The sequence below is a fragment of the Myiozetetes cayanensis genome, unplaced genomic scaffold, assembly GCF_022539395.1.
Source record: "Myiozetetes cayanensis isolate MyiCay16 unplaced genomic scaffold, myiCay2020 scf12, whole genome shotgun sequence".
NCBI lineage: Eukaryota > Metazoa > Chordata > Aves > Passeriformes > Tyrannidae > Myiozetetes > Myiozetetes cayanensis.
Window position 1 is genome coordinate 11,274,473 of NW_026086826.1, and position 25,515 is coordinate 11,299,987.

At 40.6% G+C, this 25,515-nt stretch overlaps 1 protein-coding gene across 17 annotated transcripts in view; it reads left to right on the plus strand.

Moving 5' to 3' along the window:
- The window catches only part of NFIA (nuclear factor I A), a 353,253-nt gene that overhangs the window by 276,681 nt on the left and 51,057 nt on the right, over positions 1-25,515 (plus strand). For 6 of the 17 annotated variants that reach the window (XM_050306547.1, XM_050306545.1, XM_050306546.1 and 3 more), the window contains 3 exons: positions 13,226-13,312; positions 14,332-14,370; positions 22,750-22,878. The exons of 4 other annotated variants lie outside the window; for them this stretch is intronic. In XM_050306547.1, the coding sequence (XP_050162504.1) occupies positions 13,226-13,312; positions 14,332-14,370; positions 22,750-22,878 (255 nt within the window). The remainder of the gene's footprint in view (positions 1-13,225; positions 13,313-14,331; positions 14,371-22,749; positions 22,879-25,515) is intronic. 7 more of the 17 variants (XM_050306550.1, XM_050306554.1, XM_050306556.1 and 4 more) reach the window with 4 other exon arrangements.

Consider the following 25,515-nt stretch of genomic DNA (forward strand, 5'->3'; position numbering starts at 1 on the left):
CATGGGATAACACAGGTATCAGCAGTGCAGAATGATGCGGGTTCAGAAGACAGGCTGAAGTTTTATCCTGTGCTGGCAGAGTAGTGTAAACCAGGTTTCCAAACTCCATAATTAAACCCTGTCCTTTGGGTTACTGGCCAAACAACGGGAGGAGGAAATCAGACCAAGAAAAGGAAGCTTAGACTTGTCTGTGGGATGGCTGCTCTGGCTGGGAAGGAAAGTTCAGAGAGGAGCCAGCAGCCAACCTCCCAGCCCAGTAGGATCCACACCAAAGATAATAATATATCCTTTGGCTTTATTGCCTCTGAGTAGATTGCCTCCTCACAGGAGATTTAGATTTATGCAGAGATAGCTTCTTGGCCTATATGCCTTGACAGGTTTATGGGAGTGAGAGGATGAATATTTTGTCTCTGTGTGTTGCATTTGCTTCATTTTGAGGTGTGCACATGAGAAAGAGGGAAGACTCAGGCACAGGAGCAGGTGTGAAGCATCCGTGTGCTCATGGCACAGAGACTGTGAGAGGGTGGTAGTAAAGGATGTTGCCTGGGACAGTGCAGGAAAATTAGGGGGAAATGGGAGAAATGCACCTGAAAGACAGCAAAACATAGAAGAGAAAGGAAAAATGAGAAGGCAGCTTATAGACCATACAGAAGGGAAAAAGAACAAATGCCAGGAAAACAAAGATTTGACTTCCTAGAAAGGAAATATGAAATGGAATAAGTGAACTCCTCTTAGAGAAAGAGCACTCCAGGCAGAGGGTTATTTACCGCCAGCCGTGACTAGTCGCTCTACATCTGTCTCCATTTTTTTCTCTTGAACAAATTCCCTTTTTGGATACTTTCTCCCTGCTTTGCTTCCCTGTGATTGCCCCTGTAAGTGGTCTTTGGAGGGCAGGCTGTATACTCAGAACATATGTGCAAACTGGCAGGAGAACAGAAGAGGACAAAACCACTCTGTGTGCTATTTAGATTAGGCAGTGGATGCTTTCCCTGTGCCTACTCTGGGGTCCCTGCTGTGTGCAGGATACAGGCTGCACCTATTGTCCATCGACAGCCCTTTCTCTGAGTTTTCACATGCTCTGTTTGGAGCACCCTGACGTCTGTCTCATGTGGAAACTTCGCTGGGTGTAGATACCAAATGCCTCACCCACCTGGTTGTAGATCCTACATGCTTCACCCACCAGCAACACGACCATTCCATTCGTGGCATTTCAGTCTTATAGTAATGAGCAAAGACTCAGCCTTGTGTTTTTACATCCAGATACTTCTTGCAACCAAGGATGCAGCACTCTCCTTATATGTCAGATGTGACAGCTAAAGCAAAACCCAACATTAATCCCATGTTCCTTGTACTGTACTCCTTGAGTCTCACATTCATTTCCCTGCACTCGAAAGCTCCTGGGGAGCTCTCCGGCCTAAAAAGGCTGGAGTCTGCCAGAAAAGATGAATTTCCTTTCACAACAGGAAGGCTTAGGAAGTAAAACAAAGCAGACATGTAGTAAATTACTTCTGCTTTTCAAATACCTTTTGTGGTATCCTCCTTACCATTACTTTATCTCAGCACTTTCAGTACATAAGTCTTATTAACTGAGAAGAAGGGCAAGAGAGGATAAAGATGATGTTAGTAAGAAAATAAGGCAGCATCATACTGGCTTTGAACTCCTGCACAAAGCTGGCCCATGTTCAGTTCTGTGGCAGCTCTGCTTGTAATGGAGGTAAGCCATAATTACAGGTATACATTTTTTAATTCCATAATAAGAGAAGATTGAGTTAATGTATATCTGTATTCCACTTATGCATTTTTTTAATGCGTTCTCTTGATCCAGTCCAGAAGTAATGTTCACATTGTGCTCCGTCAGTCATTTTGTGAAGCATATGGATGGTGTTTGCCAATTCTGCTCCCATTGTGTTTCTACAGCATGGCATGGAAAAAGTGTTTAAGATGCAAATTCAGAGTATCCTGTTGGTTTCTTTACTTAGATCTTCTACTTGTTTCTTTACTTAGATCTTCTACTTGTGTTCTTAAATCTTCTACTGTATTTCCATGAGGTAGTTTAGTCCCTAGAGGACAGTAATCCCAGGAAAGGTACAAGTTTGTACTCCTTGATATCTTGAAATATCTGAAGGGACAATTAGCTCTGCTTTGATTGTGGTCTTAACCAGCTTGACTTGCAAAATGGCTGAAGCTCTGTAGTCCTTCTTCCACTGAAAGACTGATGGGGCTGTTCATGTCCTGGTCATCCACGTCCCCTTACCTCGACTCCACCCTGGCTGTTCTCCTCCCATCATGCTCTGCTGGGCTTTTGTGTGTCTTCACCTTGAAAACCCCAGGAACCAAATGAGACTTTCAGTGCAGAAACATTAAGGAATCAGTAATACCACTTGCAATGCATGTCTGAAAGAGACTTATGACACTGATAATTTTATATGAACCTGCAGTAAACTCGAGAGCTTCCCGTTAGACTCCTGGACACGTCTTCGGTAGTAACGATGCTATTAAAGTTAGCCTCATAATTGCTCATTAAACCACTTGGGCTACTTCTGCTTGTTCTCATGCCACCATCTATGGGTCTGTCTGAAAACAGGTTCTGAGGAATTTCTATGCAACCAAGGAGCTAAGATCTTATTTTGGAGTATTTCCCTTGCAGTGGCAGTGACCCCTAACTTAATGGTGCCGTGCCTCTCCCCACTGCTGGTTGTGGAACAACCGCATGCAGGCAACCAGTCCAAACTCTTGTTTCAATAATGCTTTTCTTAAATCTGGCAGGGGCTTTCTTCTCAGCACGCAAGAAAACTTCTCCATAATTACTAAGTAACTTTTTATTTATGCCGTATGCATTAGAAAGACTCATTCAGGCATAGCTCAGATGACCACAAGAGTTTGTTTTTGAAGTCTGTTTGGAATTATATCTTGGAAATTCGAGAGAAAGTGCTATAAGGGAGATCCTAGATTGTGTTCTTTATGCATTCTTTATGCCCTAAACACAGTTGTTGCCTGGCATTGCCTAGAAGATAAAATATGTGTAGTGTGTCCCAGCATCAGTGATGCAGAGTGTGTCTGATCTGTCCTCAGGCAAAAGGTCTATGGGCTCATCAAAGGACTGGATGCCATGCACTAACTCAGAGCCCAGAGAAGTTTCCAATGATTGTGCTGTGTTACTGCCAATGATTCAAGGGACTGACTGCAGAAAATATGATGAAAAACATGAGAACCATGTATTATACAAAATAAGGAATAGAAAAATAATCCCTTTTTACTGGGAAAACATTCAGCTTCAGACCTGTAGTATTCAATATCAAATTATTCTCTGGCACTACTTTGCAGTGACTTGCTGTAGTGGGCAGTTTTCACTGGATTGTAACTAGACACAGGAATTTCATGATCTCTATTAATTTCCTTGAGCTAAACTATTTGGATACTCATAGACCTATTGAAGAAAGACAAAACCTAGGAAACATCACTTTTCCTTAGACCCGAGGAGGTCTACATTCAGGATACCTGCCAATGATACTTACTCAGTATTTCCCAGATGTGACATTGTCTTGGCCTCCAATTCTCAGTGTGTAAAGTCAGGCAGCACATTCCCAGAGCCATTCCAATCGTACCTGCCTTGTGAAGCAGCTTCATTACACACCTCAGCACATCTACCAGCAGGCACCAGGGCCATTTTTTTCCTTCATTGAACTTAATATCTTCAGACAGTGGGAACATTTCACACAGAATGGGTCAGGTTGAAATGGACCGCAGTGGGGTCTTATGGTCCAACCTCCCTGCTCAAGCAGGGTCATCCCAGAGCACATGGCAAAGTATTGTGTCCAGTCTTCAATATCTCCAAGGAGGGAGATTCTTCAACCTCTCTAGGCAATCTGTTCCAGTGCTCAGTCACTGCACAACAAAGAAGTTCTTCCTCATGTTCAGAAGGAACTTCATGCTTCCATTACAGCTAAATGGAGTTAAGCATGGCCTCATGTGCATGCAGCTGCCTAAAAATCTGGCTTCAAGTGAACAGGTAGATGCTTGAAGTGAAACGTGTGATGGGAACATACTTCAAGGAACTCCAGCAGCTGTAGAACACAGAGCTTTTCTGAAATGTCTTTTTTCGTAGAGTCCGTGTGTTCCCGTATCCCTGCTCTCTGCATTACAGTATCCCATCAAAACACAAGCTGCCCAGTGGTTTTCAAGAACATAAGATTTTTCTTTTCTTCTAAGAGCAATAACACTTATCAACTTTTACTGAAATACCATATCAGCTCCTTGTCACTGGCAGTCTACAGTTCCTGCCGCTAAAAGTTTAATGCATTTACAGGAGCACTTAGACATCAAGACTTTGATATCACAATCTGTTAGTCACAGGTGCTACATGATAGGTTTGTGTTAGCACATTATAGATCTTTTATCAGATACTGCACAAAATGTGTGTGTTTCTCTGCCAGGCAATCAGAATCAGGCTGCTGCATAGCTGATGAGTTACTCGCCAATATAAGTTGTTGTTTATTTTAAACAGAACTTTTCCAGAACTGCACCTTAATGGATAACAAACTCTAATTGGTCAAGGCCAGCAAAGACCAAGAGCTTAATGGAGACAGGAAAAATGCAGCAGGTCCACAGTGGTGCTTTGAGCATTGTCAGTCTTTTGCCATGGCATTTGTCAAGTCAAATGATTAACATTGCTCATTTGCCATAACAGACAGAATCATTTTGACAGCAAATTACCACTGGATCAATAGCTCAGCTTTTCTTTGGCAATTCATGTAGTAGCATGAGACCTGTGACAACATGCCATGCTGCTGGCATTGCTGCTTCAAAGTCATGGAAGAAAGTTAGAGATGGGGGAAGAACTACTGATTGAAAAAGTTCAGATTGAAAAGTTCTAGATGTTTTCACATCCCTCCAAGGCTCCTTTTATTTTTTTTTTCCCCAGACACTGGACAACACAACAAGCTTGGCCCTGAGATTCAGTCTAAACCGTACTTTCCATTTTTAATAAAGTTAGTAATCCCATGCAAGTGTTAGAGCACATGCCTCAGCTTTGCTGTAATCCCCTGAGGAAAACATCCCTTCAGTATGGTCCCGGAGAAGTCGGTCGGTCAGTCAGTGTTGTGGCTTTGCTTCTCACATCCAGTTCCAGATGTCAGGAAATGCATCACTTAAAAATGATTATGGAGCTCTAGGAGTTCTGAATTAAAAATGCAGAAAGAATTTTACTTTAGTTATCAAATTAAAGTTGTTTTTGACTGGCCTGTTCCTAGCATCACCCGTACATAGTTTTCACTGACTGAATTAAAAGCAGATCTTCTGTGTGCTGTCACATCATAAGATCACCTGAGCTATTTATGTCTTCACACACAATTTGCATCACCTGTATCAATTTTCAGATTGATAGAAAACATTTAATGCATGTAAAACTATTTTCTGACAAAGGCTGGAACAATGCTTCCTGATGACAATAGGATTCCTGGGATGAGAGTGCTGTATTGCCCATCCATGGACCTAAAGTTCTTCAGGTGGTTTTGCTGGCAGAACTGTGTTCTGCTATCCATTCTACTGGACATAGAATCATAGAATCCCAGAGTGGTTTGGATTCTAAGGGATCTTAAACATTCAGTTCCAACCCCTGCCACAGGCAGTGATATATTCCACTAGACCAGGTTGCTCCCAGTCTTGTCTAACCTGGCTCTGAACACTTCCAGGGAGGGGGGAGTCCTCAACCTCTGTCCACTAGAGTCTAAAACTTGTACACACAAAGCAAAGACAGTGTTGTGGTCTGGGCTTCACTTTTGACACCAAGTGAAAACTATAGCCTTCCTTGGTACTGGGACAAAACCAGACACTTTCTGCATCTTTCCAGAGTGAGCTCCGAAGGACAGAAGCTCCTCTGGTTGACTATGGCTCTGCATTTCTTGCTGATTTAGTGTTCATCAAACATGAATCTTTGTGAGCTCCAGACAGGTCTCCTCTGACCCAGATATCCTTGAAGACCATCTGATAGTGCAGCTTGGGGCTGCTTAGTTGCAAAATGGCATTAAACACACTGAAAGTATTGTACCTGTCTTCCAAAAGTTGAACTGGTTTTCTTGTTTGCTTCTGGGACCAATTCAGGATGTTGACTTGGATCTATAAACTCTTCTATAGATTAGATCTTGGTTAGGAAATGGACTACATTCCTTTCATGTGCTGCCTTAGCAGTTGAGATCAGCAGACTTGCTTTTTCTAATGTGTTTGGGAAGCAGAAGCAATATTTTATCTCCTGTGGTATGCTGCTGGTATAGAAATGTTCAGGCTTATTAATTCTTCAGGACACAGGAAAGTCTTCATCACCTGTATAGGCAATCATGGGAAAGGACCCACTGCAAAGACTCCATTGAACTCTTTTTTTTTTTGAGGCAGCTGGAAAATATTAGTAATCTTCAGAGCCAATATAGAGTACATATTGAGAGCCAGTAAATGATGCATATTATTGCAAATTCCTGTGCACTTCTGCATTTTATAAAACAGATAACTAAAATACTCACCTAGCCAGATCAGTTCCCCAAAGGATGCACATTTCTAAGCAGAGGACAAACCAAAAACACAGAGCAGAACACAAATTAGCCAAATAGAATGGCTAAGTGGTTGAAACAAATGGTTTTAAGATCACTGAGTAAGGACCATGACCTCCTTTTGCATCAAGTCAAGGCAACTGTGAAACTTTGTGAAAGAAGCTCACCACAAAACAGATGCTGGGCTATCTTAGGTAAATAAATTACCAAAAAATAATAATAACCCCCCCCTACACTTTTTACAAAGCACAGCTGTGTAAATATTGCATGAGACAGGGGAGAGGGGGAGAGATGTAACATACACCCTTTTTTTATGCAGAAGTTCTGCTCTGGGCACTGTTTATTAACATTCCCAGTACAACCATCACTCCACTGCGTAGCAGACAGTGCAGCTACTGTACTCCCTGCACATGTTTGATCTTGGCTTTAGAGGAGAAAACAGGCTTTATTTTAAAGGAAACATTTTCACCCAAAGTTAAAATGTGCAATGAAAGTTGTTAGGGGACCGGGAAAATCACAGAGCAGTTGCAAGTGACCTTTAAGCTCATGTCATTCCAACCCTCTGCCATGGGCAGGGACACCTTGCACTAGACCAGGTTACTCAGAGTCCCATTCAGCCTGGCTTGAACACTTCCAGAACATGGTACAGGACCAGGTACAGGAAGAAGACCCCATTACATCTCTTTTTTCCATTCCCTTTCCCACACTGTCAGCCACACTGACTTTAGATGTACCCCTGGTTCTGCACAAGGGGAGGAGCAATCCTCCTTAATGAATTAATTTCATTGTGCTGGATACCTACTGTAATTTTCCTGCTTCTCAACTGCCAAGTACACCACATTCCAGCCTACAACAACTGTGGGTCTGCCCACAGAGAGGAACAAATGGCTCTTCCCAGCTACACTGAAGGCTCACCTATTCCAGTTCACTGTCTGTGAGTTGTGGACACTTTAGGGAAGAATACAACAGCAGGACAGGCATGCAGTGATGCTTTTCAGAGTACAACCTCATGGATTTTGCCAGCAAACAGCTTAGTTTCATGAGCCAGAGGCTCTGTTCACATCTTTGTGTTTGACAGCCATCAGTGAACTTTTATTTCAGATGTGTGCTTTTAAACCATTCTTTATTTTGGCCTCTGCAACATCCCATGGCAGGGAGTTCCATTTTACATGGTGCTGAGTAAGGAAGAACCACTGCTTTTGTCTGTTGCCTGATCATTTTACTTGATGTAGTGGTTTGGTTTTTTGTCAGGTTTTTTTCACTGCCAGCAGTAGTGAATAAATTATTCCCCAATTACTTCTTTACTTCATTTCAAGGTAAGTGCTGCCCCAACACTTTGACCATAGCCGTCACTGAGCACAGGGAAGCACAAAATCCATCTAGCAGCCTGTTAGCTCAGGTGACAACTTGGCTGAGTGGTTGCAGAGCCATTTTACACCTCCAGGAATGTCTGTGTGCTGTGACAGCCGCTGTGTTGTACACCCAGAGTGAGTAGTCTGTGACTTTGACCCATAACCCCTGAGCTCAGGGTGTGAAAGCAGTGATCCCCCATAGAGCCTAAAGAAGGGATGATATTTTAATTCCTTCATTTTCCAGCTCCAAAGAAACTTAAGCCTCAGCAGTGTCTTCATCTAGCATGTATACTGGCTACAGTTCTATTCTGATTCCACTGATATCTTGCACAGGGAAGAGCAGGTGATCCTTAACATGCTCCACCTCTGCTTGCTCCCACCACTCTGGCACAACCCTACTGAGATCATCCTTTCTGGTCTTCTCTAACATCAATGCTCACTGTTATTTTTAGTGTGATATACACCAAAAAGCATAACATAAGAGATCCTGTTGCTAAAATTAGCTGGAAAATTATAGGCTGTTTTACTGTTTTGTGCATAGTCTTCTTTTGTCTCAATGGAATTTGTGTGCAGGTCTTTGAACCCCCAAAAGCCAGCCAAGTGAAGTGGTGCCTGCAGTCCTCAGCTCTGAGAGCAGAAATCTGGAAAAGAATAGGACTATTTTATATTGGCAAGGGCTGGAGGCAATGTCTTAGGTTCCACCTATAGGAGGGGAAATACTTCTATTAAAAAAAAAATTAAGAATTTGCAATCAATGAGATTGGAAAAATATAAATGCATGGATTATCTTTCTTTGTATTTAGTATTTTATTACAGCAGCCCACGTTTGTCTCCAGGAGTGTTATCCTTGAAGCAGCAGGCTAATGCACTACCTTGGTCTGAACAGGAGAAAGCACTTTGGATGTAGTCCAGATTTAACCCTGTCTTAGGGTTTGCCTTTACTCTTAACTGAAATAACAGCAAACAGAATTAAAGCATCATCCTGACTCTTCCTCGGAATGTGGTCAACCCTAGGTGTGAGGTGCATTCCCACTTGGTTCATGACTCCTCTGCCTCGCTCTACCTTTTCAGTCCTTACAACCCACCCTTCTTTTCCATTCCTTGAGTGAAAACTGCTCAGCCACATGTAACTTAAATGTGCTCTGCAGGGAGCTGCTTCTGGCTGTCAAAGGGAAGGTTCAAAATCTGACATCAAATTGATTCCTGAAAAGACTCCTGTCATCCAGGCAGAATTGCAAACTCTGGCCATTTGGAGACTTTAAAAATTAAAAGATCCCCTAAACAACTGCATTTCTTATGCAAATCCCCAACCAAATGGGACCTTGTAAGTATTAAAGAAATTGTTTGTCCTCTCTTAAAAAAAAATCATCTAAAAAATCCAATAATTTTGGGGGGAGACACATTTTAAGAGGACAAAACAGTCTTACAAACAGCATTTCTCCCACGTCCTGTGAACTGCTGTACTATTGTGGTTTTACAATGCTATTTCTCTACTTTTGCTTGATTTTTCTCCTTAATGTTATGTGGAAAACCCTGAACAAAAACTGGCACTTAATTCTAAGTAAACAGTGGCAGTGACTGAATAGAAACCTGATGTCAGATACACAACCACCCTGGGAAAGTCAAAATCCGCTGCTTTCTCATCTCTTCCAGTTGTTGCCTTCTTAAGTGTATTATTCATAAAATAAGGGATTCAAAATTGCATCGAAACATTATTTTTTATATTCATAGCATTACTTTGAAAAAAAATGGTTAAAAATCGATTTGCTGGCCTCTTGGGGAAATGCCGTAATGTTTTTGGCTGTCTCCTATTTTCTGCTGCCAGCTAAAAGTACCATCTGGCTTGTTTAGGGCCCTTTTCCATATCAGGTGCTTCCAAAATTCTCCCCAACCAGAGGATTGTTTCGTTGGGTTGCTTTGCCTGCTGAGGCATGTGTCCTGGGCTGGGAATCCTACTGCTTCTGTTCCCTGCCATCTTGCTGATGGTGGTGTGTGTATGTTTGGGCACGGATCTTGCTGCCTCTCTCCCGAGGACATTTGCATCATTGTCAGCTGCACATATTAAATTGATATGCAGGGCTCAGAAACACGTATCCCATCTTTTGTCCCTTTGTTTGTGCAATTGTTGTGGTTTTAATTCTTCTTTGACACCTGGAATATCACAAAGCTGCTGATAATCTGTTGGCTACTAAGGGAAATGACATTGATAGAAGGATAATGTGTGTCAGAGTTATATCTCGATAATTGCAGACACACCCCGAACCCTCACAGCTCAGGGAATGAATATCCTAAATCCATTATTAATTTGGAGACTCACATGTGGCAGTTGGCTGCGGTGTCATCCTCTCACTGCAAGAGTCACTTGCAAGGGATTTTAAGGCAGTTTTGGTTAATTCTGCGTTGCTGTGTCGAGTTCTGCCTAATACGAGTCATTTTTGGTACGTTCTTGCTGCCATTTCGTGGCAGCATGAGGAGCTGTAACAAAATGGGGTTGATGTCCTAACTCCTCATGGAAGGAAGGCAGCTGCCCATGTGCTTTCTCCTGAACAGGAATATGATCCCAAGGAACTGAGAACTGATGCTCTCTACATGGTACCAGTTGACAGTGACAATTCCTCCTCAGGATTCTTTGTTTTTCAAATTTACTGATTTACTTAGAAATAGAAAGCCACTCCTCAAAAGGTTTATGAGTAGATTTGAAGCATTGTAGTTGCTGAGCGCAGACTTGATGTGATGGTATGGAAAGAGGGAGCATGTTTTGGAATAGCTACTGCCATAAGCTGTCTTGTCCTATTTCAAAAATGATCTGTGCCATACACTGCTGACTTTTCCTGTCCATCCATTAAAAAGTGAATTATGAAGAGTGCTGACACAAACAGATAGGAGTTTAACCTTGTTAGTAAATATCAGGTAGCTGATATATACTGCTTGAATGTTACATCACAGCCTTGCTCTTCAATATAAGTTTATGAAATTATCTTGTTACTATATAAACTGCCTTGGCTGGGTAAACTCTTCCAGAGAGTTATTGTTTGCTAGATGTTGGCACAGTAGCTCAAATCTGAAGAGTCAGTTCACGATGTGGTGAATTTTAAAGACTTGGGAGATAGCCATATCTATTTTTCAGCAAAGGAATGAAAGCTTTTTTTTCTTTTTTTTTTTCTTTTTTTTTTTTTTCCCCAAGGTATTAAAAGTTTCAAAAGATGTGCTGAAATGAAAAGGAAATAATAACTAAAGTCTGGATGGGAAGTAGTGCCTCAGAGTACTGACTTTGTTTGTTTGCTTGTTTCCCTCCAAATCTTAATATTTTAAGTACAAGTTAATATTTTAAATCAAATAAACCTGTTCTGTGAACTAGTAAGATACTTGAACTATATCACACATTATTAATTTATTTTTGTGTGAGTGCAATAAAAATTTTACAAGCTGTAATCTTGTTCTTTTAATAGAGAGAAAACTATGCGGAATATGTTGCTTAGAGTATTAGATAAGCTGCAGTATGTTAATCAAATATTTTCATGATATGAGGGCAGTTGAGAAAACAGTACAATTTTTGCTAATGGCACTGGTAAGTAAACGGATCTATCATTACATTGTCATGAAAAGTGACATTGAGCAGAAACACCCTGCCAATCCCTAGAAGATAAGTATTTAATGTAATTAGACAGACACTGTCTCCTTTGTTGAACGTAGCATTAATCACCCAGAGAAGTCCAACTTTATATGAAATGGCTTTTTCTGATATGTCTTTGTATTAGAAAGCTTCTTACATGGTTTTGCCACGATGATATATTTGAAGAAATGACTGCTGTAGCTATATGGGTTTCCTCATGACTTATCTTGCTGTTCTGTGTTTCATAATATTTAATTTTTTTATTTAGCAGTGTTACATTATATAGCTGTGACTTGTTCCTAAGTCTAGAAACCTATGTGCAATTGGAGGTGAACCTATTTGAAGCCGTTTAATGTATTCAACTTATGAAATATAAAAGCAGCACAAACAGCTTCCACTATGTTCTTCGGTCCTTCCTATGTGGTGTTAGCACAGGTTCATTGTTATGGCATAAGTAAAATGTTTCTTACCTCAAATGCTAGTCCATAATATCATACACACACACAAAAAAAAAACCACCACCTTCTTTTTATGAAAATCTCATTGTTAAATGGATGAAAAATGTTGCCCCCTTCCAGAATTCATTGGCACTACATTTTTTTTTTTTTTCTCTCTTCTGTTGCTTGTAATTTGTACTGTGAAACGCTGTCTGGTTATGAACTGGTATCAATTTGAGTCAGTGCACAGCTGTGTCTTCCCACCTTCTCAGTGGTGCCGAGGGCTTTGAAGGGAAAGAATAGGGTTTAGTCAGAGATGACAGCGGACTTCACTGGGTAACAGGTGGAGGTCAAGTCGGTTTATTTGTTGGGCTGAACAGAGTGCAGAGATGAAAAATCTTTGCCATAATAAGGTTTAGGAAGAAAATGCTGACTAGTCTAAGCTTTGATTCCAGCTGACAGATCCTTTTCTAGTGTTCATTACTTGATTTCACAGTCCAGGCAATTTTAAGAGGCTTAAAATTATGTTTCTGCTCTCCTCTATAAAACTTTTCGATCACTTTCGAATTTTTTGCTTTAAGTAAAGTTACAGGGACTCCCTGATATATCACTCCTGCCTGTAGACTCTTACAAAGTCAATATGCCATCAAAAATGTAAGGATAAGCTTTTTTTTTTTAGATCCCTACTTTTACTGATTCTTTTAATAAATGGAGTAAAAAATTCACATGTAGACACCAATTTGATTAGAAAATTAAAACTTTCTAAAAACTCTTCTGAAAAGTGGATGTTAAAACAAACAGGATGCTTGAGAAGCCAGTGTTCCTGTCTGGGAATATGGGATTTTTGTGTTGCTGGTGGCAGCATTAATGAAGCCGCTCCAGCCCAGTGTGCTGAGTTTCAATCCCCGAGTGCCGGTGAGCCGTGCTCTGTCCTGAAAGGGAGTCACAGCAAGACCCCAGAGAATCAGAGCAGAACGTCCTGACATTGTGTGGCAGTGCTGGGACTGGGATGACCTGTCGGCATCGTTGCATGTCACTGCAGCATCACAAAGGGATTTCAGAGGGCTGAGCTGCGAGGGTGAGGGTCTCTCCTAGTTTAGTCTCCTGCCCTTCCCTGTGCCAGCTGCTGGGAGGGTAACAAAGGCATTTCTCCTTTTCCACCCTTTTTTTTCCACCACCACCTGCTTCCTACCTGCTGGAGTGGGCAGAATAGGATTATCTTTAGCCATTTGCTAAAATCTTCCCCCTCAGGCTTTCTATTACTTCTGCATTCATTCTTTGCAGGAAGAGGAAACTCACTGGTCAAACCCTTGGACACCAGAATAGTTGCATGCAGTTTCCCAGGGAGCCAGATAGCTCTAAAGCTTCCCAGTGAGTGACAGTTTCTCTCTTCTATTCTTCTGAAACATGTGTTTTACACATATACTGAAAAATGTTAATATCAATTTACAGCCAGATTCTTGCATTTTTTTAATTAAAAAAATATATCAAATCTCCCAAAGTACTTACACTTAGAGCACCTCAGCACACATGTCACTTTTTTATGCAGGAAAAAGTGTTGGATGCTCTTATACACATAACATCATTGGGCTGGAAAGCTGTTAGCTCATTCCGAGTTAGTGGCAAGAACGCTGGACTTGCCAGCACCAAACTGTGAAACCTTTTCTGTGTGACTGGTAGAAATCTCATGGGGGTAGAAATCCAAAAATGGGGAGGAGGGGGGAATGTAAATCTGTGCATTTGGATTCGAGCAGCTTCAATACCGTGATATCAACTTTGTCCTAGAAGTCCTTGAATCACAAATCATTGGGAGAGTGTTTTGGAGAATTATCACTGTATGCTTTCCCTGGTCTTTACTCTTTTCTAGGCATCCATTAGTTCCCACTGTCAGGGAGAGGATTCTGGACTAGGTGGATCCCTGTAATCTGATTTGGCATGGCTATTTTTCTGTGTTCCTAAGCTCATGAGATCAAGTTATGTAGGATTATTTCATAATGCCAGAGCAGCAGTTTCTGAGGTTCGACAAAGCTATCTAGCAAAGTGTCTGATAAAAGAAAAATCCTGTCCCATACTGTAGCTTTCTTGGTCCAGTGAAGCAGCATACAAATCTTGTAAAGTTGCTTCTGATAGCTCCCTGTGCTATTTTGTGCTAAAGTGCCATTTTCCTTTTTACAGCCTAATTGAACCTAAATGCACCCATTTTCTGCAATGTGGTATTTTGGTAATTTTACTATTTGCTTGTAAGCTTTCCCTTAAGCAAACTGAAATCTTCCCCTTTGTCACTTCACTGGGCCAAGATTTCACACAGTATCCTGCTTGCTACAAAATATGATAGTGTTCTCTCTCACCTTGTTTCTTTTTTCTTCTTTTACTTTCTTTTATAAAATCAGGATATCTAAGAAACCCCGAACACCGCGGAGCACTACATGGTGGGTGTGCTTATTCAAACAATGCCAATGCTCTTGTTCTCGGTGCACAGACATTTTGTATTGGTTGGGGGGGATGTACAAGGTCTCCCTCTCATGTGGATTCTCCAGTGTCTAGTAAGGACAGAGTTCTTGCCGAGCACTTTGCCAGAGTGACAGCGCTGGAGGGAGCACGTACATGTCACCTCTGCCCTTCCTGTGCCTGTTTTCATGGAATTTGCAGGGAGATTTTCCCTGGGAGCCCTCTGCCTCTCTGTCAGGTGTGTTTTCACTTGTTCCATGGGTGAGAGAGGTGTTGGGCAGCTCACATGAGCAGCATGGCCATCCACGGCTCCTCTGGAAATGATGCCAAAGCCAAAGTGCTGTGCTCTGTCTTCCGTCCCAGAATCCTAAAACCACTGGGAATGCAGAAGAGCGAGCCTGATTTCTTCACCTGTCTGAGAACTCACCTGTTGGAAAGCAGTTTCAGTCTCTGCTGCCTGGGAACTGCTGGTGGCAGGTCCGCAGTGCCATTCCAGTGGGCACTCACCAGTGTGCAAGTGGAAACAGGCACTTCCCAGTAAAGAGCACAACAGTCGTGTGTCACCTACAAATTACTTTTGGTGTTATGGAGAAATGATATGACTTTTCAGTCCCGTGACTGTCAAACTCAGATGGTAAAAACATCAAAAACCACTGGATAGCAAAACATAACAGTTCCATGAGTACACTCCTTGACCTATCAAATTAAAAATCTGTTGGTACAATGCACGTGTATTCAGTTTGCAGCATTTTCTTTCTTTGGAATAACCGATAAACTCTTCACCTCAAATTGTGCAGAAATCAGGTGACTTTACAGTCCGTGGTAAATTATCTGAGCTACTTTTAATCCTGACCACAGCTCTTTTATTAATTAAAGCACATGTTCAATGGCAGTGTACACCGATTAAATCTTCAAAACCAATATTAGCACCAAACTTAGTCTTGTCATCATAAAAGTCATTTGAAAACATTACCATGCAGTAACTGAGGTCACAAGTCGAAAAAATCTGCATAGTTACCCATCTCCATCTCAGGCCTGGGGCGTTTCGCAGCCATAATTGTTATATATAACCTGAGTAGCCAATGATCGTTTGATGACATGCAAATAATGAGCAAACGATTTTTGAGGAAATTAAATAAATAAATAAACCCCAAAAATTCTACTCCATCCTCTTCAGTTACTAAAATTCCCTTTAGTATCACTTGCAATTTAGCATCCATATGCATCCCAGGAAGATATAGTTGAAACATAAATCTATTCTGGGTCCTTTACTTGCAAAAATATCATACCTCAGCTATAATCATATGCAAAGACTTTTTAGAGGGCTTTGTAAATGCCATCCAAATTTATGATGGCATTTTTTGCCTTGCAGCTATAGATGTTCCATCCCCAAAGCACCCACATAAAGGTATATTCTCCTATGGATGGCTGCAGTTTGTCCCTGCTGCTATATCTAATCTGCCAAGTATGCTGAAAAACTCTCAAGTAGCATTTGAAATGAAACAAATGTAGTCATGAATTTTAGACAAGATGTCTAAAGACGTCATTAGACAATTTTTTTTTATTCTTCTTGCAATATATATTTATACAATGCAAAATGATGCTGAAGCTAACGTTAAATCAAAGGGAAAATTGAACTCTTATCCTGCTGTTTATTACACTTCTCATTAAAGTTTTTAAATATAAAACTCATTAAATTATATTTTTAAGAAATTGGTAGGATGTTGAGTACTAGTTTATTAGTTATTGAAAGAACTGCTTGGGTGACAGAGCAGGAATGAAGCCTGACTTAAGTGATCTAAAACATATCCAGATGATTCTGTAAACACAGATACAAACAGATAAGGTAATACACTCTGTGGGAACGTTGTACTAAACAATTTAAGGCAGACTTTAATGGGGTAGAATTTTAAAATAATGAGCAATATTGTAGTGCTTTAAAATTCTCTAGGCAAAGTTTTCCATCAGTATAAATTGATATTTCTCCTTTGTAAATGGATTAGTGCTTACTTACAAAGGAGAAATTTCAACCTCCTTTTTCCCTAAGTGACATCAGAATTTTGATTCTAACTTGAATTATCATTTTTGGCTAAAAATTGCTGAGGAGTCCAAAAGCATTTAAAACCTCAAGCCATTGAATCCATTTAATGCGCCTTTGGCACCTCTCTCTCTCTCAGTCCTTTTTGAACATTCTGGTCCTCATTTTAATCAATCTCTTTTTATTAAGTTCTTTGGCTCATTTACTTGTACGTGCATTTGCTTTATTTTATTTGGAACATTTCTTTTGTAGTGTCTTGAAAAAGAGTTGTGACATTTCTTTTGGATGGCTTCTTAAGTATCTGGCAGTCACCTATGATACGATGTTGATGGGTACGGATAGATTAGCTCTGTTTTCCTGATGATCTGTCAGATGTCGAGTTCTGAGGAAACTGGTTGTGTGTGTTGGTGATGCATATGCAGTAGTTTGATAAGTGGATAGAGGGGGAGCTTTCATTTTTCTTCTGTAAAATCACTGTTTATTAAGCTGGATTTAGCCTTGTGAAGCGAGGTGCTCGCTGGCAGGTAGTTAATCAGTGATCATGGCAACTCCGAATGCAACCAAGGGAGCCAGTATCCATTCAGAACGTAGAAACTAAAGAGCACTTCATTAGGATGAGTGAATTTCCATCTGTGTTGTATTTTGTGTATACTGGAGCAATTAATACAGTAAACTGATGGATGGCAGTTAGTGTGATTGTATCTCGGCTGATGACAAAGTTTGCTCAGCACTAAGCAGAACAGACTTACTATGACTGGCAGGAGTATAGCCATCAGCATTTCAAGAAGCTTAAAATTAAGAATCCCCCAGGAAAAAAATATAGCAGCTGATCAGCATTTCTGTTGATACTGATTTCAGTGAAATTGCTGGAATAATTTGCACAGAAGGATGAAAATTCCTTGAAAAATTCTTCCCATGTATCTGGTTTTTTCTTCAACAGCTAACTTGTTTTTCTGCATCATCTGTTTGTTCTGCATGTTGTTGAGTTCATGGTCCACCTGGTGCTATCTGAGCTTCCATGATTCCTTTTCCTAGTGTGCCTTGAGAAGGAAGATCCAGACCGTACTCCATTCATAGCTTTTGTTACAAAATCTCCTTCAAGAGTGTAGTGGGAATATTGGGGTAATTATCCAAAATTGTCTTTGGAGATGAATATGAGCTGGTCTACCAATGTCGCTAACGAGAGATGGAGTTTTTGTTTAAGATGTGTGCAGGTAGAATAATGTTATTTGTTAATCAAGTGGAACTGGATGGATATACAGGTGTAGATACAGTTATAGATTTGGATAGAAGGGGTATTGCTCTCCTCTTGCTGTGACTCCATTCACTCCATCAAAGTTAATCCTAATTTCAGTTCCTCTGTTAGTAAGGCACATACGTACATGGAAAAGAGGTTCACAGATATTTATTTGTTCTGGGAAGGATTTGTGCATTCAATTCTCATGCATCATTTTCTGGTCCATTTAAATATATATCAGCCTCATACATGAACATTTGAAGATCTTTAGCTGTACTCAAGGAAGACTCTTATGTGGTGCGTTTCTAGTACTGGCAAACGTAAGGAGGTAGAGGAATTAAACCCACCACAATGCTCCTGTGCCCCTTAGAAGATGAGGAACATGAAGTTTTCCTGTGCACTCACTGATTAAACTTGGGCTGGAGGTTTGCGAAGTGCAGAGTTTTGGAAAGTCTTACTGCGGGACTTCAACATCCGTGCAATGGCTCCAGTAACCAGAGTCTCCCAAGGACAAGGATCCCATTTACGCTTGCATTATGCATTGAGCAGAAGGGTGTGATGCATGATGTGGAATGAACAAAATAACTTGTGTGTTTAGGGAAATGCCAAATTAATGAAAATTCAGAAAGCTCTAATGTTGAAAAGGCACACAAATTCCTTGATAGAAATATAATACTGCTAACAGTTTCAAGATTATTGTTGTCTGAATTTTCTGCTTATTGTGTACTGCAATTAAAATTCTTTTCAACTGAAAATCCAAAGTCAAATTAATATTTCCTTTTGGAAAAAAAAATACGAAAGTACACATCTTGTTCCATTTAGCACCATCATGGTCTTTGAACTGGTTCTCTCTGTCCAGTGAAAAAGCAGATTCAAGTTAATGGGAACAGGCTAAGACCATGTATGTTTGGCATACATATAGGATCACATGAACACAAGTACAGTAAGTTAAAGTAACACACCCACTCAGGCTTCCATCTGCGCTTTATTCCACAAATCCCTTTATTTTCTTTTTTTATTTAGCAATTAACTTTTCCATTTTTTCTCTAGTTAAAAGCTGCCATAAGATGAAAATAGACTGAGTCTGATTTTCTTCTCTTGCACTCTAAATAACATTCAGAGGAGACTCAGACCTGGATTCTGAAATCTGTGTTCCCTAAAAGTGCCAGGTGTGACTGTGATTTGGACAACAGTACTATCCACAGAATAGTAAGGAACACACTTAAACCCCACCTGGGTTACCCAGCCGTTGTGTTCTGGCTGTTCTTGTTTATTCCTTGCTCAGAGCAGATGGATAGAAAGAGGCAGGGAACGGGGAGGATCCTTGGCTCCATTCCCTATTCACCGGCCAGCACAGCTGAGACGGGCTGGGGGATGTTGTAATTTGTTGCTGCCCTGCACCAGAGAGCAGAGAGAGGAGAGCAGGGACTCAGGGGTGTCCTTAGAGTTGGCACTACCCCTTCCCTGGGGTCCTGTGAAGTGCTGAAATCTGGTGTTCAGAGCAGTGGTCCCCACTATCCATTGGCTCTCTGGAACAATGCTGAGGAAAGCCGTGCAAGGCAGCAGCATCCTCCTGGGATGCATCCCAAGCTCTGCCCAGGGTACCTTTAGCTTTAACTTTTTAATTTCCTGCATCCCTGAGCAACACAGGAGGAGACGCTGCAGGCTGGGGACCACTAAATGTGTTAAAACTCATTAGATATGAAACAGAAGACCTTTAAAACTAGCCAAGAGTCTCAAGCATGGGTGCCAAAAATTAAACACCTAATTCCATATTTAGTCCTTTACCTTAGTTCCTGCCTCATAGCTGTTAATATACACCATGCCATCTCACAGGTGGCCTCATTTTCATAGGCACCAGGCACCTACAACGACCTCAAGTGCTGAGACTGCTCACCTAAGTGAGACTTGTTGTATTTGAAGCTTTTCTGGGTAATTAAACCAGAGTTCCCTCTCTCTAAGCTCCCGAAAGGAGCTTCGATAGAATGACCAGCATTGTAACATATGGCTTAGCAAGGGGAGAAAAAAAAAGAAGAAAATGAGTATTAGAAATGGATGGACTAAAGAATACGCAGGATATATCAGGCACATTAACCAAACATATGGTGCTAAATGAGATATTTTTTTTAAATTGCAAAAAAATTGACATTCCTGGCAGTCTCAAGGATAATGTGACATGGCTGTGATAAATTTAGAAGAATGGGACATATTTTGGCTTGTTCTTGGAAACCTTTTTCTTGCATGCCGACTGTATTTCTTCTTTTATTAACCCATTCAAAGAATGTTTGAATTTTGCTGCTAGAGTACCATGCTAGCGCAACATAAAATGTGAATGATGCTAATTGCTTTGCACTGCCTAACTTTCTGTCATCCCCTCCCCTCTTAAAGGACAAAACATGCTTTGGAAATGAGCTGGCAAGCTCATCTTCTTCTTTCTCTTGGTCAATATTAAGTGATGTAATTAAGCTCCTGTTTGCATATTCTTCTGAACTAGGAAGCAGCCATTTTTTTTCTTGAGATCTGATGGATGTGATCACTCAAAATAAAATGTGTCATTACAAACCCCAAACAAAACAAAAACATGGTATAGTTGGAGTGTTCCAAACCAATACATTTCAAAATACACTGAAATAAATAAATAAATAACCCAAACTTGTGATAATAATGGCAATCAGAATGATAACAAACAAATAGAACAAAAGTAGTAACAATTATCAGTGCTCCAATTGGTCTTTCTACTCAATTTTACAGCATAATGTTACATTAAAATCTGTATTTTCACATGAAAACAACTGCCTTAACCTTATAAAACCCATTCCCATATGGACATGACACTGCTCAGCATTGTCACACTCAAGGTCATTCATCAGCTTCATTGCAGCTTCTGAAGTTCCAGTGTTTGGACACAATCACATGATTGTGCTGCAGCTTTAAACCATGTTCCACTGCCTCTCTGCCCCTTCTCCCTACCATGATTTAGGTGAGTCATTACAGGGGCAAAAGAAAAGCTCTTTCACTTTCTTAGAAGCTTTATTATCTTTCCCATAATCCTCAATAGGGTTTGCAGCCAGAGGATATGGTGAAAGCAGGGAGTTCATGAGCCAGCTGAACCGTACAGTGCACAGACTTGGAGATCTTAGTCCTTCCACTCCTCCATGCTGGCCCAGGGCACAGGTAATTCATGTCCTACCTGGACCCCTCCTGCCCAACCTTGCAGTTGGAGCACTCACATGCTGGCATATTTTACTGTGACCTTCCCTGTACATAAATATTTGGACTGTCCATGCTATTTTGCACTTGGGGCTGGGTTTGACACTCGTTTGGTGTTTCCATTCCTAGTTCTTCCATCATAAGGAAATCTGGATCAACAGCACCGTTAATTCCTTTGAGTGTCCTTGTCCTGAAAATGGACATTCAATAACTAAGTTACATCCAAACATGCCATTGGAGCAGAAATTCATCAGACTGCATTGGAATATTTCATCAAGACACCTTAGTTCAGTCTCTTTTTCTCTATTCCCCCTAGACTGAACCAATCTTTTCTTTTGTCCCTACTCCAAAGTCCTTAAGACCAGTAAGAAGAAAAGAAAAAAAACCAAACCAACCCAATATTTTTCTTGCACAATAGTCAGTTCTAAACTTTGATTTTTAAAAGGTTAAGTCTGTAACTTTTCCTGCTGTGAGGAAAAAGCCACCATGACAGCAAATCCTGTAGCTTCAAGTACAACATGGAACTCAAACCATTCCCCTTACTTTATTTAACTTTCAGAAATATAAACTGCAAAGCCTCACTGAAACCATTAAGACCCAGCAGTGCAGCATATAAAGTACAAGAAGGCTCCTGCTTATTGCAATCAACATCCCAGGGACTATAAAACTAGTGTTATTAAATATAAAGTTAATAATATTGCCCAGACATAATATTGTCCAGGCCTCTCTCTTTACTTTTTGACAATTATATTCTATACAGTACAGAGTTGGAAATAAAGTCGACTGACTTCACTAGTGGAAGTTCAACTTCCACATTATCTGATATTTTGCTTTTGCACCTGAAATCCCAACCATTTTGCACCTTTGTTATATACCTACCGATGTGCAAAATGCCTGATGAACTGTATATACTGTAAATTAGGAGTTTTCGGAATATGTGCAGATAATACAGAATACCCAGATGCATCTAGAACTATAAAAATATAGAGACTAGTACTGACCCATACATACTTTTCATCTATATACTGTTATATTCTTTTATCCAAACATCAATCATACAAAGAAAAATCTTGGATTTTAAGAGCCTGTTGAAATATATTAATTCCAATAATTTCTTTGATGCCAATGGCATTGACATGGCATCAATAGGAGTTATTCTTATACCAAACTGGTCAGATTAGCATCACACCATTTCTGCCTGTCCATGGCAGAGGTTTCACCGAGTGACAACCTAACTCTGATTTTCATTGGAAGCCTTTGATATAGTTCAAGGGCATTATAACAACTCTGAAATAATTCCAGTGCGGCTTCTAATATCAAGACAAAAATACCATTCACCCTTTAAAAAAAAAAATTGAAAGCAAAAGAGAACCACATAAATATATTACTTTCAAATACCTTTGAAGTCAAGAGAGTAAGGGGAGGCAGAATTTGAACTCAGAAAACTTCGTTCTCTAGTTGTGTCTTGAGTCGTGCAGCACATTTAAAAGATCCATTTGCAATAATCTACTAAACCAACGAGTGAAAGACAGAACTCATAAAAAGCCTGTAAAAATCCAAATGCTCCAGCTATTACAGATTTCTAAAAATAAAGCAGAGTAGGTTTCAGTAGCAATAATAAGCTGCATCCTATCCATATTTCAGATTTATAAGAAAAATATGGCTGCCTTTTAGTACTCATGGCTCAGAGCAAACCATGGCTGCTTCTGCCTTGACAAAGACCACAAATAAAAGTGAGCTTCCAGCTTGCTGTTGTGTTCGCTTCATTTGTCCTTTAAGTGTGTCTAGCTGCTTCTGCACCCCCTTTCACAATGCATAGGCTGTCGTTCCATGACCTAGCATTATTAAATTGCACTTATCAATCATTCTTGCCAGGAATGCCATCGCCAACTACATTAAAGAAGTCAGAGAAGTCTGGTTTCAGCAGTCCCTCGCCTTCGCAGACCTCCTCCCTTGGAACGGCTTTCACACAGCACCATCGACCTGTCATTACAGGACCCAGAGGTGAGGCCTTACCCAAGAGCCCCCAGGCAGCTTAAACATGTGCCACGGCACCCAGTGTCCATCCCAGTGCCTCTCCGTGGAAAGCCATCGCCACCTGTGACCCGCCCAGAGAGAGGCTGCGCTCAGAACCTTGAGAACCCAGAGGGTTTAGGTGTCTAGAGTCTGGTTTTGTTAGGCTGGGCTCTTTGGGCAAGCTCCTGATGACCACTCAGCAGTGCCTAAGGTGGAAACGCTGGTTTCTGGGGGCTTGGGGTTTTATTTGAAGAGGGTGGGGAAAGGGACAGGAGGTGTTGCAGAGAGTGTCTTCTGCTTGTGACCATTCATCACGTTGATTCAGTCCAACTGCTTGAGACAGGGACCCATCCATCACTTCTGGCCCACGCCTGTCTTCCAGCACTGTGGCTTTCCTGCTGCCAGTCATTTATTCTCGTGCTGCTGGTGTCAGTGTGCCGAAGAACCGCCTTGTTAGGGGACTCCTTTGAAGTTGATTCCTTCAATGCTTTGGCTTGTTTTCCTCCCAGTACTCTTCTGACTGACTTTCCAACTAAAAGAGATGTCCTCTGGGTCTAGATTTGCTTATACATTTTTGTTAGAAAGATGCATTTGCATTTAGGCTAGAAAACTAAATGTAATTCTCAGTTCACATTTGAAAAGGAACTCACTTGGGCACAGTAAGAGACACAAATGAATGAATCCTCTTACAAACCTCTTTGGAAGATATAAAAATAGGAATGAATGGTTGTGACATGTTTCTTTCTGCTATGAAATTTTGTTTCATTTAGAGAAGATTATTAAGGAAGTGGTTGAATAGTGAAGCATAAAAAGGCATATTAGCAATTCATCCTAGAAATTATTTGGAAATGTCTGTTTGGCATCAGTGTGGTTTTACTGAGGGCAGCTTAAACCAGGAGGAGCCTCTTTGTCTGCACAGTCCAGGTGATGTGGTGAGAAGTGGTGGAATTGCACAAAGTTGAAGCAAGGTCAGACTTGTACTTCATGGAGTTTTGTGCTTTGTTAAATCTACTTATTGTAGTTTGATTTGTTGTGGTTAATCCATAAAAATTATTCATTACCCTTAGACACACACCTAGATCCTCAGAAGATATTTAGGCATCTAAACTTCATACAGATATCCCTTGAAATTTGGATCTGAGCTATCTGGCAAATATATCTTCTTTTAAAAGCCTTGCTAATTGGTGATATAAGTATGAATAATATGAAGCTTCCATTAACATCCTATTCAGTGCACATCAGCTGACTCTGAATTCCTGTCTTTTAGAAGATCAGCCTTTTAGATTTGGGTTGTTGATTGATTAGTTAATAGGCCTTTCTTTATTTAGCTATGTTTTACCTCCCACTAATTTTTTAAGATCATTGACTGCCTCTGTCTGCCCCTGTTTAGACCCTCTATGTTTTGGATTTTTGTGTGGTTGAGAGAGGAAATATCTTACTGGTGAGGCCTTGTTTAAATCTCATCTACAGTCTGTTTTCACAAGATTTTTTCTGTGCACTGGCGAATATCCATCGGCTACGTGAGAAGAACATTCAATGGCAGCCAGAAGTTGAAAGAACAAATACAATTATTACAGTCCCAAATTTTGTTTGTTTGGAAGGAGATGTCTTTACTAACTCCATAAAGAAGTAGCACAGTTTTTAATCATCATGGTTCCTAACAGGTTAACCAAAACTGTTCTTCTCCAACATCTTCTATTTTATGATTGTTCACAAAGCCTCACAGACTTTCAGGAAAAAAATCCCTCTGAATTTCTTTAAGTGTCATCATCCTGGAAAAGTCTTCTCTCAGACTTCATTCTTTGTTCTTTTTGGACATTCCTTCTCAGTATTCTTCCACAGCACACTGGCTGTGTTTATTTCTCTGCTACAATGATCGTTCTGTTAGTAAAGGGTAATATACTGAGATGGATTATTTCCTGCAAATCCAGCTTTGTTCTTTATCCCATTGCCTCCAGTGTACTTTAGGGACAGTAAGCACAAGAGAGAAGCTTTTCAGGTATCAGAAGTGGCAGCATGAAGAGTATAATGCAATAGTATAAGAGGATATAATTCAGCGATTCATATCCACCAGTAGTTACTGGAAGTTGTGCCTCTGTAGAAATGATATAGCACACATATGTTACATTCTCTTTGGATACAGGTGCATTATGTAAATGGTCAGTGGCAGGCCATTCTCAGGGGTCTTCAGAAAACTAAGAGCAGGATTTAATTGTCAGTCTGCAGAGTGATTTCAGAGAGAGGAGAGTTGTGAGTAAGTAGGTCATCATCAGAGTAAGCTCCTCAGCCAACCGAACGATCACAGGAAGGTTCGATCTCCTTCTCATGTTCATATGTGCAAGTTTATCACTTGGATGTGTGTATGAGATGCATTTGTAAAGCATGATCAAAATAGCAGAGAAGAAGCTGTAGACTATTCGTGGCAGGTGTTGTCATTGACAACCAGTGATTTATAACTTCTCAGGAATATTCCCAAATCTTTCACACGCTTCCAAACATCCCTTAGAATACAGCGCACATCGTATGCTGGGGTGTCCCAGGATACTGAGTGCCTTTCCCAGTCATCCCCACAGTGAGTCATTTTGGAAACAAAACTTCCTTGGAGGAGGAGTAGATCCTTACGAG